Source organism: Phragmites australis, chromosome 3, assembly GCF_958298935.1.
Source record: "Phragmites australis chromosome 3, lpPhrAust1.1, whole genome shotgun sequence".
Taxonomy (NCBI): Eukaryota; Viridiplantae; Streptophyta; class Magnoliopsida; order Poales; family Poaceae; genus Phragmites; species Phragmites australis.
In genome coordinates, this window is record NC_084923.1 from 42655874 (window position 1) to 42668435 (window position 12562).

Consider the following 12562-nt stretch of genomic DNA (forward strand, 5'->3'; position numbering starts at 1 on the left):
TTAATTATAATAATGTACCTACTACAATGATGTACCATATCATTAGTTGTCACATTTTGAATTTCCAGAGTAAGAATGTGCATCACAAAATTAGACTAGTCTTGGTTTCTTTCTCTTGTCATCAATTTCAGGCTTGAGCACATTTGATACATCTTTCTGTTGAACTCCAGGGTTTGATTAGTGGGTCGGCCGAGACAAAGGAACAGGCAGCTGAAGGTCTTGGAGAGTTAATTGACATGACAAGTGAGAAGACTCTTAAGGAGGTTGTAGTTCCAATTACAGGGTATGGCTTTTATCTTCTTGAAAGTTGAAATAGCCTCAATTTTATGGTTGTCCCTTTTAGTGGGGTTTTTTGTGTGTGTGTGTGTGTGTGTGTGTGTGTGTGTGTGTGTGTGTGTGTGTGTGTGTGTCTGCTATGAGAAGCCCAACAACATACAGCTGACTCCATGTTACGACATTTCCAGCTGCCGAGTCGGAGAGTGCCTTACATGCATTTTCATTTTTTCCCATTATAAATAGGCACTAAAGATGCTAACAGTTTGAATGAAATGACCGGTTAGCGTATTGCATTTGCCCCACAAGTTTTATGTTGGTTATAGGTTAAGTATTTGTTAGGAATAGCAACTTGTATTCAATGTTAGCCCATAGGGGCAATATATAGAGTACACGAGGGAAACTCTAGGACTAGGAGATTACCATAATACCCTCGACTATTATACCCTTAACATCCTCTCAAATGCAAGGCGTATGCAATAGCGTTGCATTTGAAAGTGGTGATACTAAGTAATAAACTTAGACAAAATAAAACTAATAAATCCAAAAACTGTCAAAGCCGTTGTAGAGTGGAGCCTTGGTAATCATGTCGAATCAAGTCGAAGAAGTGCAAAGCGAAGCATGGGAGTAGAATAGTGATGATGACACAAAAGAATGCTCTTGGTCAAGGATCGCAGCAAAGCAACGACGAGTAGCAAGACAACAAATAAAGTTGTCACTATAGCTAAGGAAATATCAAGATGACACAAGAACATCCTAGATCAAGAATGGCAAACACAGCAATGACAAGTAGCGAGACAACAAATGAAGTTGTCACTAAAGTTACAGAAAGATCTGGATGGCTAAGTTGCATTAATAACGACTGGAAAGAAATCGTGTCGGAGGGTGAACTCCTGTCGCAGGGATCCCGAGAGACCCCTTTTTAGAGATTCGGCCGGGGGGATGATCCTAGAAAAGTTTGCACGGGAAATGAGCGGAAAAGGAAATAAATGCGATGGCTTGCGGGGACACCGGGTTTTTGGACAGGTTCGGGCCGCGCGGAGGCGTAACACCCTACTCCTGTGTGAGTGTTATCTCTGTTTCTCGAAGGAGAACTCTTTTACAAAAGAGTCGAAGGCTCCTATGTTCTAGCTAGCTGGTCTCTTGATCGTCTTGCGATCGGGGCTGTTCTTTCCTTGTTCTCTTTTTCTGTCTTTGTCTATCCGTCCTCTCTAGCGTCCTCCTTCCTTTCCTTTTATAGATGCGCCGACCTCGACATATCCTGAATGGGAAAGAGGGGATGCCAATGCCCAGGTGCCACGGAGAAAGGCCTAATCATCTCATTTTGGCGAAGTGACAGGGGCGGTGGAGGAAGGCGGCGCGCATTCGACCACTAGCCGCTGTGGAAGTATCGGGGTGCCATAAAAGAAAGGCCCACCGGACAGCCTCAGAGGTGCCCGGTGCGCCCACTCTGTCTTGTTCTCCTGCCAGGGCAGGGTGGCAGGCCGAGTGCTTCGATTCTGGTAACGTTATCCCGAGGTGCGCAAGTGGAAACGGGACGGGACCCGTGCATTTAATGAACCCACGCCCCCCAGCCTGGGCATGGCCGGGTCTGACACTGGGGCGTGGGCAGCCGAGAATGTCAGGATGTCAGAATGCCAGGCCACGCGCGCCTATTAAATGCGGCATCGGGCCCTTGACTGGATGACACTCTGGCGACGGGGCCCTTTGAGTCTTTGAACGATCTTGCGCGAACCTTCTGGGGACCGAGTCCCCGGGGGCTGCCACGTGCAGCCCCGAGCACTATCTCCCGAGCATCTTGGGGGGACCTTCGGGGCACCGGGTCCTCGGGGGCTGCCACGTGCAGCCCCGAGCACTCTCTCCCGAGGACTTCAGTGAGACCTTCGGGGCACCGAGTCCTCGCGGGCTGCCACGTGCAGCCCCGAGCACCCTCTCCCGAGCACTTTAGAGGGACCTTCGGGGCACCGAGTCCTCGGGGGCTGCCACGCGCAGCCCCGAGCACCCTCTCCCGAGTACTTGAGTGAGACCTTCGGGGCACCGAGTCCTCGCGGGCTGCCACGTGCAGCCCCGAGCACCCTCTCCCGAGTACTTGAGTGAGACCTTCGGGGCACCGAGTCCTCGCGGGCTGCCACGTGCAGCCCCGAGCATCTTCTCCCGAGTACTTGAGTGAGACCTTCGGGGCACCGAGTCCTCGCGGGCTGCCACGTGCAGCCCCGAGCATCTTCTCCCGAGCACTTTAGAGGGACCTTCGGGGCACCGAGTCCTCGGGGGCTGCCACGCGCAGCCCCGAGCACCCTCTCCCGAGCACTTTAGAGGGACCTTCGGGGCACCGAGTCCTCGGGGGCTGCCACGCGCAGCCCCGAGCACCCTCTCCCGAGTCTCTGCTTTTACCTTGCAGGGTGGTGATATGTGGTGGGCGGCCGGTTTGGCCTCGGGACTTAGGGACCCCTGGTTCTAAATACACCGACAGTAGCCCCCGGGCCCGTTTGGCAGCCGATGGGACAGAGACTGCGAATGGGCCCTTCGTCGTGACCGAGGTCAAGGCGGGCCGAATGCCACGCGGCAAGCTTTCCGGAGGTGGCCCCTGCGGTTTCTAGACATCAAGCAGACCCCAACGGGCAAATGAGTGGACGCGTGTCCATACAACTTCCGAGGGGTGTGATAATCATATGGGCGGCCCGTGCGGTTGCCGCGCAGATCGAGGAAAATACGCCTGGCAAAACGCTGACATCGCGCGATCGGCGGGAGATTCGCCTGTCAGTTGCGCCGATCGAGGCGACACTTCGCCGAGCGAACCGTCGGGGCGGCAGTTTTTGAATTTTGAGATATAAAAGGGGGGAAGGATCGGTCCGTTCCCTTTTTTCACGCTCCCTCGCACTCGCGCTTCTGCTTCCTTCGTGCTTCTACTTTTCTCTCTCCTTCCACCGAAAACCACCCTCTTCTCCGACGAGATGTCGAAGGTCGGAGGGGGACGCCGGGATCGGGCTCCGATCAGCGTTTTGCCGGAGTCTCGCCTGAGGAATGAGGAGGCGGCGGACAAAATTAGGAAGCTGCTAGTGCCGGAGGGTCAGGAAGGCGCTGTGGCGGTGAAGCCGGCAACTCTGACGCCGGCGACGACCGTTCCCGGACGAACGGTCCTCTTCACCTCCTTCGTGGCGGCGGGGCTGGTGCCGCCGTTCTCCGCATTCTTCATGCAAGTGCTGGAGACTTACGGCATTCAGATGGCGCACCTGAGCCCCAACTCCGTCGTGGCGCTGGCGGTCTTCGCCCATCTCTGCGAAATGTTCGTGGGGGTGGTGCCGTCGGCGACGCTGCTTCGCCATTTCTTCGTCCTTCGACCGGTGGGGAAGAAGAGGGGGCACTCCACGGCGGATGTTGCGGGGTGCTGCAACCTTCGGCTTCGGGAAGGCCTGGGGGACCAATATATCCCCCAGGCGGTGCGCAGCAAGTGGGAGGAGTGGCGACGGGACTGGTTCTTCGTCGACACCGACCCCCACGAGCGGCTCGAACTGCCAGAGAAGGCGGCGGAACCTCGGCGATCGACGTGGGAGGCGCCGCCGCCAGAAGATGCGAGGCTAAAGCCGGTGCTGGAGCGCATCCTGGAGCTGCGCGAGTCCGGGCTAACCTCCGTTATGGTGGTCGCGGACTTCCTGCGACGTCGACTGGCGCCCTTGCGGGAGCGGGCCCGGCCAAGCTGGTTCTACACCGGGCCGGAGGACATCACCAGGACCCAGATCGGCGCGAGCTGGGATCTGGGGCAGGCGGAGCTGCGAGGGATGATCCGAGTGATCACCGGGTCGGAGGACATGAGCCGGGCGGAGCTTCCGTGGCCGGAGATGGCGCTCTGCGCCAATCCCGACCGGGTGGCTATCCTGAAGCGGCTGCCGGAGTTCGACGCCCAGGGGCCCGTGGACCGGCCAAGAAGCCGGAGTCCCGAGGCCTCCGAACTCCCCGGGCTGGAAGATCTCCTGGGCGAGGAGGGCGTTGGCAGCGCGGCGCAGGCCGGCGACGGGGCTGCCGCAACCAGCAGCCGCCGCGCCGGAGAAGAGGCTGCCCCCGAAGCTGCCGCGGAGTCGACGCCGGGAGACCGGGGAAAAAGACCCCGGAATTTGATCCTGCTGCCGGAGTCTCCGCCGTCGCCGACGGCAGCGGCGGCGTTCCCGGTGCTGGAGCCGCGCCTGGTGCGGATGGGGCCCGCGCCGACGCCTGCGACCACGCCGGCGACCTGCACGGCGGAGTCCGAGACTCGGGCGGCGGCACCCGAGGCCCGCTCTGTGGCCCAGCCGAGCCCCCAGCGGAAGAGGCGGCGGGAGGGGTCCGGACCGACGTCACCGGACCCGGACGTCCGGCTCCCAGCGGCCAAGTGGCGATATCGGTGAGTTATTTCTCTTGCTTTCCCATGGGTATTTTCGGCCCGAACTAAGTTTTGGCTCTTTTACTTGTCTCCCGTAGGCCGGCCGCAGCCGTTGCGGCGTCGGAGAAGGAGCAGGCGCCAAGGGCGGAGCCGAACCTGCCCGCTGCGCCAGCGCAGGCAAGTGTAGGAACGGCGGAGGCGCCGATTGACGTGGAGGCGTCAATCGACGGGGCGGCTGTGGGGAGAGAGGTAGTGGCGGCGACTACGGAAACGGCGCCGGCGGAGCCTACCCCGGGCGCGGAGAGCCCGGGGCGGAGAACAGTGGAGGCGGATACCTCGTCGGGACCGGTGGCCAAGGCGGCTGATGCAGGAGCGCAGCCGCCGTCCGAGGCCTTGGTTCCGGAGGAGCCTACCCCGGCCAGTCAGAGCCCGGGGCGGATGGCGGCGCAGGGCCCGGCGGAGAGCTTGGTCCCCCTGGAGGGATCCGGCGGAGAAGCCCGGGAGCCCTCGGCGCCCGCGGTGCCTGGCCGGCCTACCGATCCCTTCTCGGCCGCCATTGAAGGCGTCCGAGCTGCCGTCGGGCAGTTGGGCGCGGCGGTGGATGCCAAGGAGGGGGAGCTCGAAGCCGAGCGCGCCCGCCTGGCACTGGAGAGGGCGCAGCTGGCCAGCGCCCGAGAGGAGGCCCGTGCGGCAACCGTGCGGGAGCAAAAACTCCTTGATGACATCCGCGCGGGAGCCGCGCGGGAACTTGAAGACGCCGCCCGCCTGGCCGAGGCGTCGAGGCGGCAGGCTGCCGATGCCCTTGCCAGGATGGGGCAGGCGCAGGTGAGGGAGGCGGCAGTCACGGCCCGGGAGCGGCTTGCAGAGGAGCGGCAGGCCGAGCTGGCCCGCCGAGAGGGTGCGGTCGAGAAGACGCGCGCCGACCTCCAGCGCTGGGAAGACGACCTCCAGAGGATCAGAGGAGAAATCAAGCGCTGGGAAGAGGACGTCTCCATCCGGGAAGTGGACAACGCGCTGTCAGCGTCTGACCTCGGAGCCCGGGAGGACTCGGTGGTCCAGCAGGAGGAGGCGCTGGCCCGGCGGGAGAGTGAGCTGAGTCGCCGGGAAGGCGAGCTGAGTCGCCGGGAAGGCGAGGCAGCTGCCGCGGCGGCCGCCGCGGCTACCAGGGCGGAAGAGAATGCGAAACACGAGGCGGAACTGACCGCCCGTGAACAAGCCCTGTCCGAGGTGGTGGCCAAGGCGAAGCAGGATGCTGCCCCTGCCGCAGCTGGCGGTTCTTCTGGTCCGGCCGGGGACCAGGGACTTGAGGCACAGCTGCGGGTCGCCAAGGAGAAGCTCGAGGCGGCCTTCGTCTCGCGGGTTAACCTGGTGCAGATGCTGGAGGATATACTCCGGCGGATGCGACGGGCCATGGAGAAAGGTGGCCTTGGGCGGCTCGTCGGCGACACGAAGGGCGACGGCCCCGCACGGCAAGTGCTGGAGCTGCAGCAAGTCTGCGAGCGCCTCGAGACCCTGCCCTGGGCAGTCCAGGAGCTCGCTGCCCGGGAGGGACGTGGCCTGGCTCATGCCGTGGCTGAGCATGTCCTGGCCTGCTACCGAAGCAGGGACCCGAACTTCCCGCTGGAGCCGGCGCGGGAGGGAGTGGTCGAGGCTGAGGAGGAGGCCGCCCGGGCAGCGGTTAGTAGTACCGCCTCTGCGGTGGCGGCCGGCTTCAGGCGGGAGGTGCCACCACCGCCAGCCCCCGAGGACGACTCAGAAGACTCAGCCGACGCCTCTGCCGCAGACTAGGCCGGCGGCGCCCTTATCTTTTTTGTTGCAGATGTAGGAGTGAACCTTTAGAAAAAGCTTTGTCCAGGTCTTGTGAATATAATGGCAGCTTTTCCTTGGGCTCGCAACTTCAATTTCTTTGTATGCTTAATGTTTCCTCCGGCGCTCTGCCTGGAAGTCCCGAGGAGTACTCAGTCGGGCCGCTCCCGACCTTCCCATCCCCGAGAAACGAAATAGTTGTGGTTGCTGGTGTTGGCGCAGCCAGCCTTCGAGCTCTCGCGAGTCCGCACTGCCTAGCTTAAGAAACAAAGACATAGACTCCTTGCTCGGGAGATAGAACAGCCCTGTCCGGAACACGCCGTGCCCAGTGAACACCTTTTCGCCTTGCGACCACTCAGCCGGTAGATGGGAGACGCGTGCGAGCGAGAATGTGACCAAGAGTCCTCGCGGTCCGGTGGTGCCCGGGCTCAAGAAAGGGCCGGACCGAGTACTGACAGCCTGCCCCCAAGGCCTGAGCTCCGGACTACTCGAGCAGCTCGAGTGATAGGATTACCCAGGGCACCTGAGGTCTCGGTAGTGCTCGGGGTCCTTAAGAGCGGACCGACCACCACGACCACCACGAAGGGCTTCGGTCGAACGTTATCGCACGCACGGTACTCCTTTCTACGAACCGCTCTGTCGTTCTAGAAAAAGGCCGACACGCGGCAGGGTTTGTTCACGGACCAGGAGACCACCTCACCGAGCAGATTAAAGTGCGAGAGCCCCCGAGAATGACTCGGGAACATAAAGTTACTGAAAGCAGATTTGTTTGAATATAACCACTCACCGGGCAGCCGTCGGCCTTCCGGCCAGCCGACCTAGAAGGGGTTGATTCCGAGCCCGGGGGCCCGGGAACTTGATCCTTTCAACGGAGCGCCCGACCGCCCATGGGCATACGAGGCTCCTAGGGTCGGGTGATCCCGACCACCCAAGCCTAGGCGGTAGGACCACCCGAAGAACCCTGGGGGCCGACCAGAGACCGGGGCATTGAAGCCCTCGCGGCCGAGCTGCTTGTGATTGCTGTCCTGTGACTTGATAGAGAAAATGCAGAATTTCTTTGTCTGGTGCGCTTTGTTAGTGCGGTACTTGCCTTAGACTGCTCTTGTTTTTTCGACCCGAGACCTCTCGAATACCCGAACCGGAAGACAAGGGCGGACAGAGGCATAACCTAGAGGTCCTATGGTTCGGTGGCACCCGGGTATGACAGGCCAGACCGAGCACCGACAGCTCGCTCCGGGGGCCTGAGCTCCGGCCTACTCGAGCAGCTCGAGTGATGGGATTACTCAGAGCGCCCCGAAACTCGGTTAGTGCCCGGGAGCCCGTCACGACACCGAACACCACAGCCTACCACGTCGGACGTAAGTCAGCGGCGACTGCTCGCATGTATACCGATTGGGATTCTTTTATCAATGGGAAAAAACGAGAGAGCGAACTTTTTCTCGCACAACCGAGCACCTCACCAGACAGGTTAAACATAGGGAATCCAGAGAAATAATTTGCCATAGTGATTGCTTTATTAAAATACTGAATGTACGATATTTACAAGGTTGGGCGACAGCGATTTACCATACGGGGCGAAGCCTCCAGATTGCTCGGGCGAGGAGAAGCCCCCGGCCTTATCAACCTGAACCGCGAGCTTGACCATCTACGGGTAGAAGCGTCGGAGATGCTCGATGTTCCACGGATTCGGGAGTGGCTGCCCCTCCTCCGTTGCCAACCTGAAAGAACCTGCCCGGGGGACCGCGATCACGGTGAACGGACCTTCCCACACAGGGGACAACTTATTCATTCCTTCGCGCGACTGGATGCGCCGGAGAACTAGGTCCCCCACCTCGAAAGACCGGGCCCGGACGTGACGCAGATGATAACGGCGCAAACTCTGCTGGTACCGAGCCGCCCGGACAGCAGAACGCCGCCGGCGCTCTTCCAGGTAGTCTACGTCGTCGCGCCTTTGATGCTCCTGCTCACCCTCAGAGTACGCGTGCACTCGAGGGGAGCCTAGAGTAAGCTCGGAGGGGAGGACCGCCTCGGCGCCGTAGACGAGGAAGAAAGGAGTTTCCCCGGTGGCGCGGCTTGGCGTAGTCCGGTTGGCCCATAGCACGGCCGGCAGCTCATCTACCCATCCCTTCCCGTGCTTAGCGAGCACGTCATAGGTCCGGGTCTTGAGGCCCTTTAGTATCTCCGCGTTGGCACGCTCGACCTGCCCGTTACTCCGAGGATGAGCGACGGAAGCGAAGCAAAGTTTGATGCCAAGATCCTCGCAATAGTCCCCGAACAAGGCACTAGTGAACTGGGTGCCGTTGTCGGTGATGATCCGATTGGGGACGCCAAATCGACCAGTGATGCCGCGGATAAACTGGAGCGCCGTGCCTTTGGTCACCTTGACGACCGGGACTGCCTCCGGCCATTTGGTGAATTTGTCGATAGCGACATATAGGTACGCATAGCCCCCGATTGCTCGGGGGAATGGACCCAAAATGTCCAAACCCCAGACCGCGAAAGGCCATGACAGGGGAATGGTATGGAGAGCCTGAGCTGGCTGGTGAACCTGCTTTGCATGGAACTGGCATGCCCTGCAGCGCCGAACCAGCTCGGAAGCATCCTGGAGAGCTGTGGGCCAGTAGAAACCTTGCCGGAAGGCTTTCCCGACCAGCGTGCGGAACGATGAATGGCCACCGCACTCGCCCTCGTGGATCTCAGCGAGAAGATCGCCGCCTTCTGCCCGAGAGATGCATTTCAGGAGAACACCTCCTGCGCTACGTCGGTAGAGATCCCCGTCTACAATGGCATAGCGTTTGGACTGCCGAGCAACCCTTTCGGCAGTCGCCTCATCCTCGGGTAGGAACCTTTCTTTCAAGTACCCTCGGATGTCAGACATCCACGAGGCATCTTGAGAACATTCGGCGAGCACAGCGCACTCGCCGGACGGCGGCGGCCTGACGGGGCTTCCCACTGAGGGCACCGCCGGGGTCCCCTGAATTGAGTTCGAGGTTTCCCCTTCACCCTGTTCGGCAGGCAGGATGGAAGGCCGTGTGAGTCTTTCTTCAAAGACTCCGGCAGGGACGCGCGCACGTGATGAGGCCAGGCGAGATAGCTCGTCGGCCGAAGCGTTGTCGCGGCGAGGGATATGCCGCAATTCAAGGCCATCGAAGCGTTTCTCGAGCTTCCTGACCGCGACCACGTACGCCGTCATTTGAGGATCCGTGCACTGGTACTCCTTGGAGACCTGGTTGACGACCAGCTGGGAGTCCCCCTTGACCAGGAGGCGACGAATCCCGAGCCCCACCGCAGCCCGGAGGCCGGCGATGAGACCTTCATACTCCGCCATGTTGTTGGATGCGCGGAAATGCAACTGTACGACGTACCGGAGCTCTTCACCCGTTGGGGAGGTGAGAACCACTCCGGCCCCTGCGCCTTTCAGCGAGAGGGAGCCGTCGAAGTGCATGACCCAGTACCCGGGCATGTCGCGCCCGGGATAGGCAGAAAACTCTTCTGGGTCGACGCAGGGGATGGGGGTCCACTCTGCCAAGAAGTCGGAGAGCGCCTGGCTTTTAATTGCCTGGCGACTAACGAAGTGTAGATCGAACTCCGCCAGCTCTACTGCCCATTTGACAACGCGCCCGGTGCCCTCCCGATTTCGGAGAATGGGTCCCAGGGGATAAGTGGTAACCACTGAGACTTTGTGCGCCTGGAAGTAGTGGCGCAGCTTCCGGGAGGCGACGAGCACGGCATAGAGCAGCTTCTGAGCCTGAGGATACCTTGTCTTGGCTTCCCGGAGGACCTCGCTGACGAAGTACACCGGTCGCTGTGCCCGGCGGGCCCGGACGGTGGCCCCGCCCGGGGGGCTGCTACAGCCCCCAGGGGCGACGGCATGGTCGGGGTTGGCCGGGCATTCGAGCTCGATTCCTTGGCTAGGAAGAGCAGCGTGCTCGGGCTCGACCCCTAGCTCCGGGGGAGCCACGAGGACAGGTGAGTGGTCGGGGGCCTCTGGGAGCTGGGACCCAGCATCCGGCCCTGAACACTCGTCTCGCTCCACCACCAATACTACGCTCACAACCTGAGGAGTGGCCGAAACGTAAAGTAGCAGGGGCTCACCTTGAGAAGGAGCCACCAAAACGGGCGGCGAGGTAAGGTATTTCTTTAAGTCGCGGAAGGCCTGCTCGGCCTCCGGCGTCCAGTCGAAATGACCGGATCTCTTCAGAAGCTTGAAGAGGGGGAGCCCCCGTTCCCCGAGCTTGGAGATGAAGCGCCCGAGGGCGGCCATGCAGCCGGCGAGGCGCTGGACCTCCTTGAGTCGAGCCGGGGGTCGCATCTGCTCGATGGCCCGGATCTTCTCCGGATTGACCTCGATTCCTCGGCCAGAGACCAAGAAACCAAGGAGCTTGCCCGCCGGGACCCCGAAGACACATTTCTCCGGGTTGAGCTTGAGGCGGGTAGAGCGGAGACTGTCGAAAGTCTCGGCAAGGTCCTCGAGCAGGGTGGCGCGGTCTCGGGTTTTGACCACGAGATCGTCGATGTAGGCCTCGACGTTGCGGCCGACCTGCGAGTTAAGTGTGATTCGAATGGCGCGCTGGAAGGATGATCCAGCGTTGCGCAGGCCGAAGGGCATTGACATGTAGCAATAAGTCCCCACCGGGGTAGTAAAAGCAGTTTTTTCCTCGTCCCCTATGGCCATGCGAATCTGGTGATACCCAGAATTCGCGTCTAGGAAGCACAAAAGATCACATCCCGCAGTTGAATCTATGATTTGATCAATGCGAGGTAAAGGGAAAGGATCTTTTGGACAAGCCTTGTTAAGGTCGGTGTAGTCCACGCACATGCGGAGCTTGCCGTTGGCCTTCGGGACGACGACTGGATTTGCTAACCAGTCGGGGTGGAGGACTTCTCGGATAAATCCGGCGTCGAGGAGCTTGCGGACTTGCTCGCGGATGAACTCCTGGCGCTCTGGCGCCTGCCGCCGGACCTTCTGCTTCACCGGGCGAGCGTCCGGACGCACGGCCAAGTGATGCTCGATCACCTCCCTAGGGATCCCGGGCATATCGGACGGTTGCCAGGCAAACACGTCTGCGTTAGCCCGGAGGAAGGCGACGAGCGCGCTTTCCTATTTGCTGCCCAGGTCGCTGCCGATACGGACAACCTGGGCAGCGTCTTCGCCCACCTTGACCTCCTTCGTTGGAACGGAAGTGTCGGCGGCGAGTCGGGGTCTGGATGTAGAGGGTCCCGGGCCCCCTGAAGAGCCATCAGCCTCGGCTTGCGCTGAGACTAAGGCCATATAGGTTTGTTCGGCGCAGGAGACAGCGCCACCGGAGTCAGCGGTTACGGAGATAGAGCCTGCGGGGCCGGGCATCTTAACCGTAAGGTATGCATAATGCACGGCCATCATGAACTTGGCAAGCGCCGGACGCCCGAGGATGGCGTTGTAGGGGAGAGGGAGCTCCGCGACATCGAAGAGGACGCTCTCCGTACGAAAGTTGTCCCGGCTTCCGAACGTGACAGGCAACTCAACCTGCCCGAGGGGCAGGGAGTGCCCGGGCGTTACTCCACAGAAGGGGAGCGACGGCTTCAGGCGTCGGGAAGGCACTTGCAGCTTCTCAAAGGCCTCTTTGGAGAGGAGGTTGAGACCGGCGCCGCCGTCGACCAGCACTCTGCCGATTTTAACATTGCAGACAGTGGGAGACACGACCAGAGGCAGTCGCCCCACAGCTGCAGTACTGACGGGGTGGTCGGCCATGCTGAACGTGATCGGAGCATCCGACCACCTCAGGGGTCTTGCGGCCTCCTCGCTCGGGGTTGCCGAGCACACTTCGCGCCGCATGACTTTGATGCCACGGCGCGAGCAGGGTGTGTAGGCGCCTCCGTTGATGAAGGCAACCGTATGCTCGGGCTCCTGGAAGCCGAGCTCGGTATTGTCGGGGATGACCTCGGTATTGCCTCCCCCGCGGGATTCGTCGCGCTCCCTCTGGCGCTGCTCTACGAGTCCCTTGACCGTACGGCACTCCGTGAGATCGTGCCATCTGGTCTGGTGTATGGGACACCATTTACCTGGCTCAGGCCCCGCGGGAGCGGGGACCCTCGCTGGAATAGGGGGCCGACCAGGGGCCGGGGCTCTTGCTGGAGCGGATGCCCTAA

General features: G+C 60.9%; 1 protein-coding gene across 1 annotated transcript in view; it reads left to right on the forward strand.

The window, feature by feature from the left end:
- The window catches only part of LOC133913185 (protein ILITYHIA-like), a 40752-nt gene that overhangs the window by 17340 nt on the left and 10850 nt on the right, over positions 1-12562 (forward strand). The window contains exon 52 of the mRNA XM_062356251.1: positions 171-283. Within this exon, the coding sequence (XP_062212235.1) occupies positions 171-283 (113 nt within the window). The remainder of the gene's footprint in view (positions 1-170; positions 284-12562) is intronic.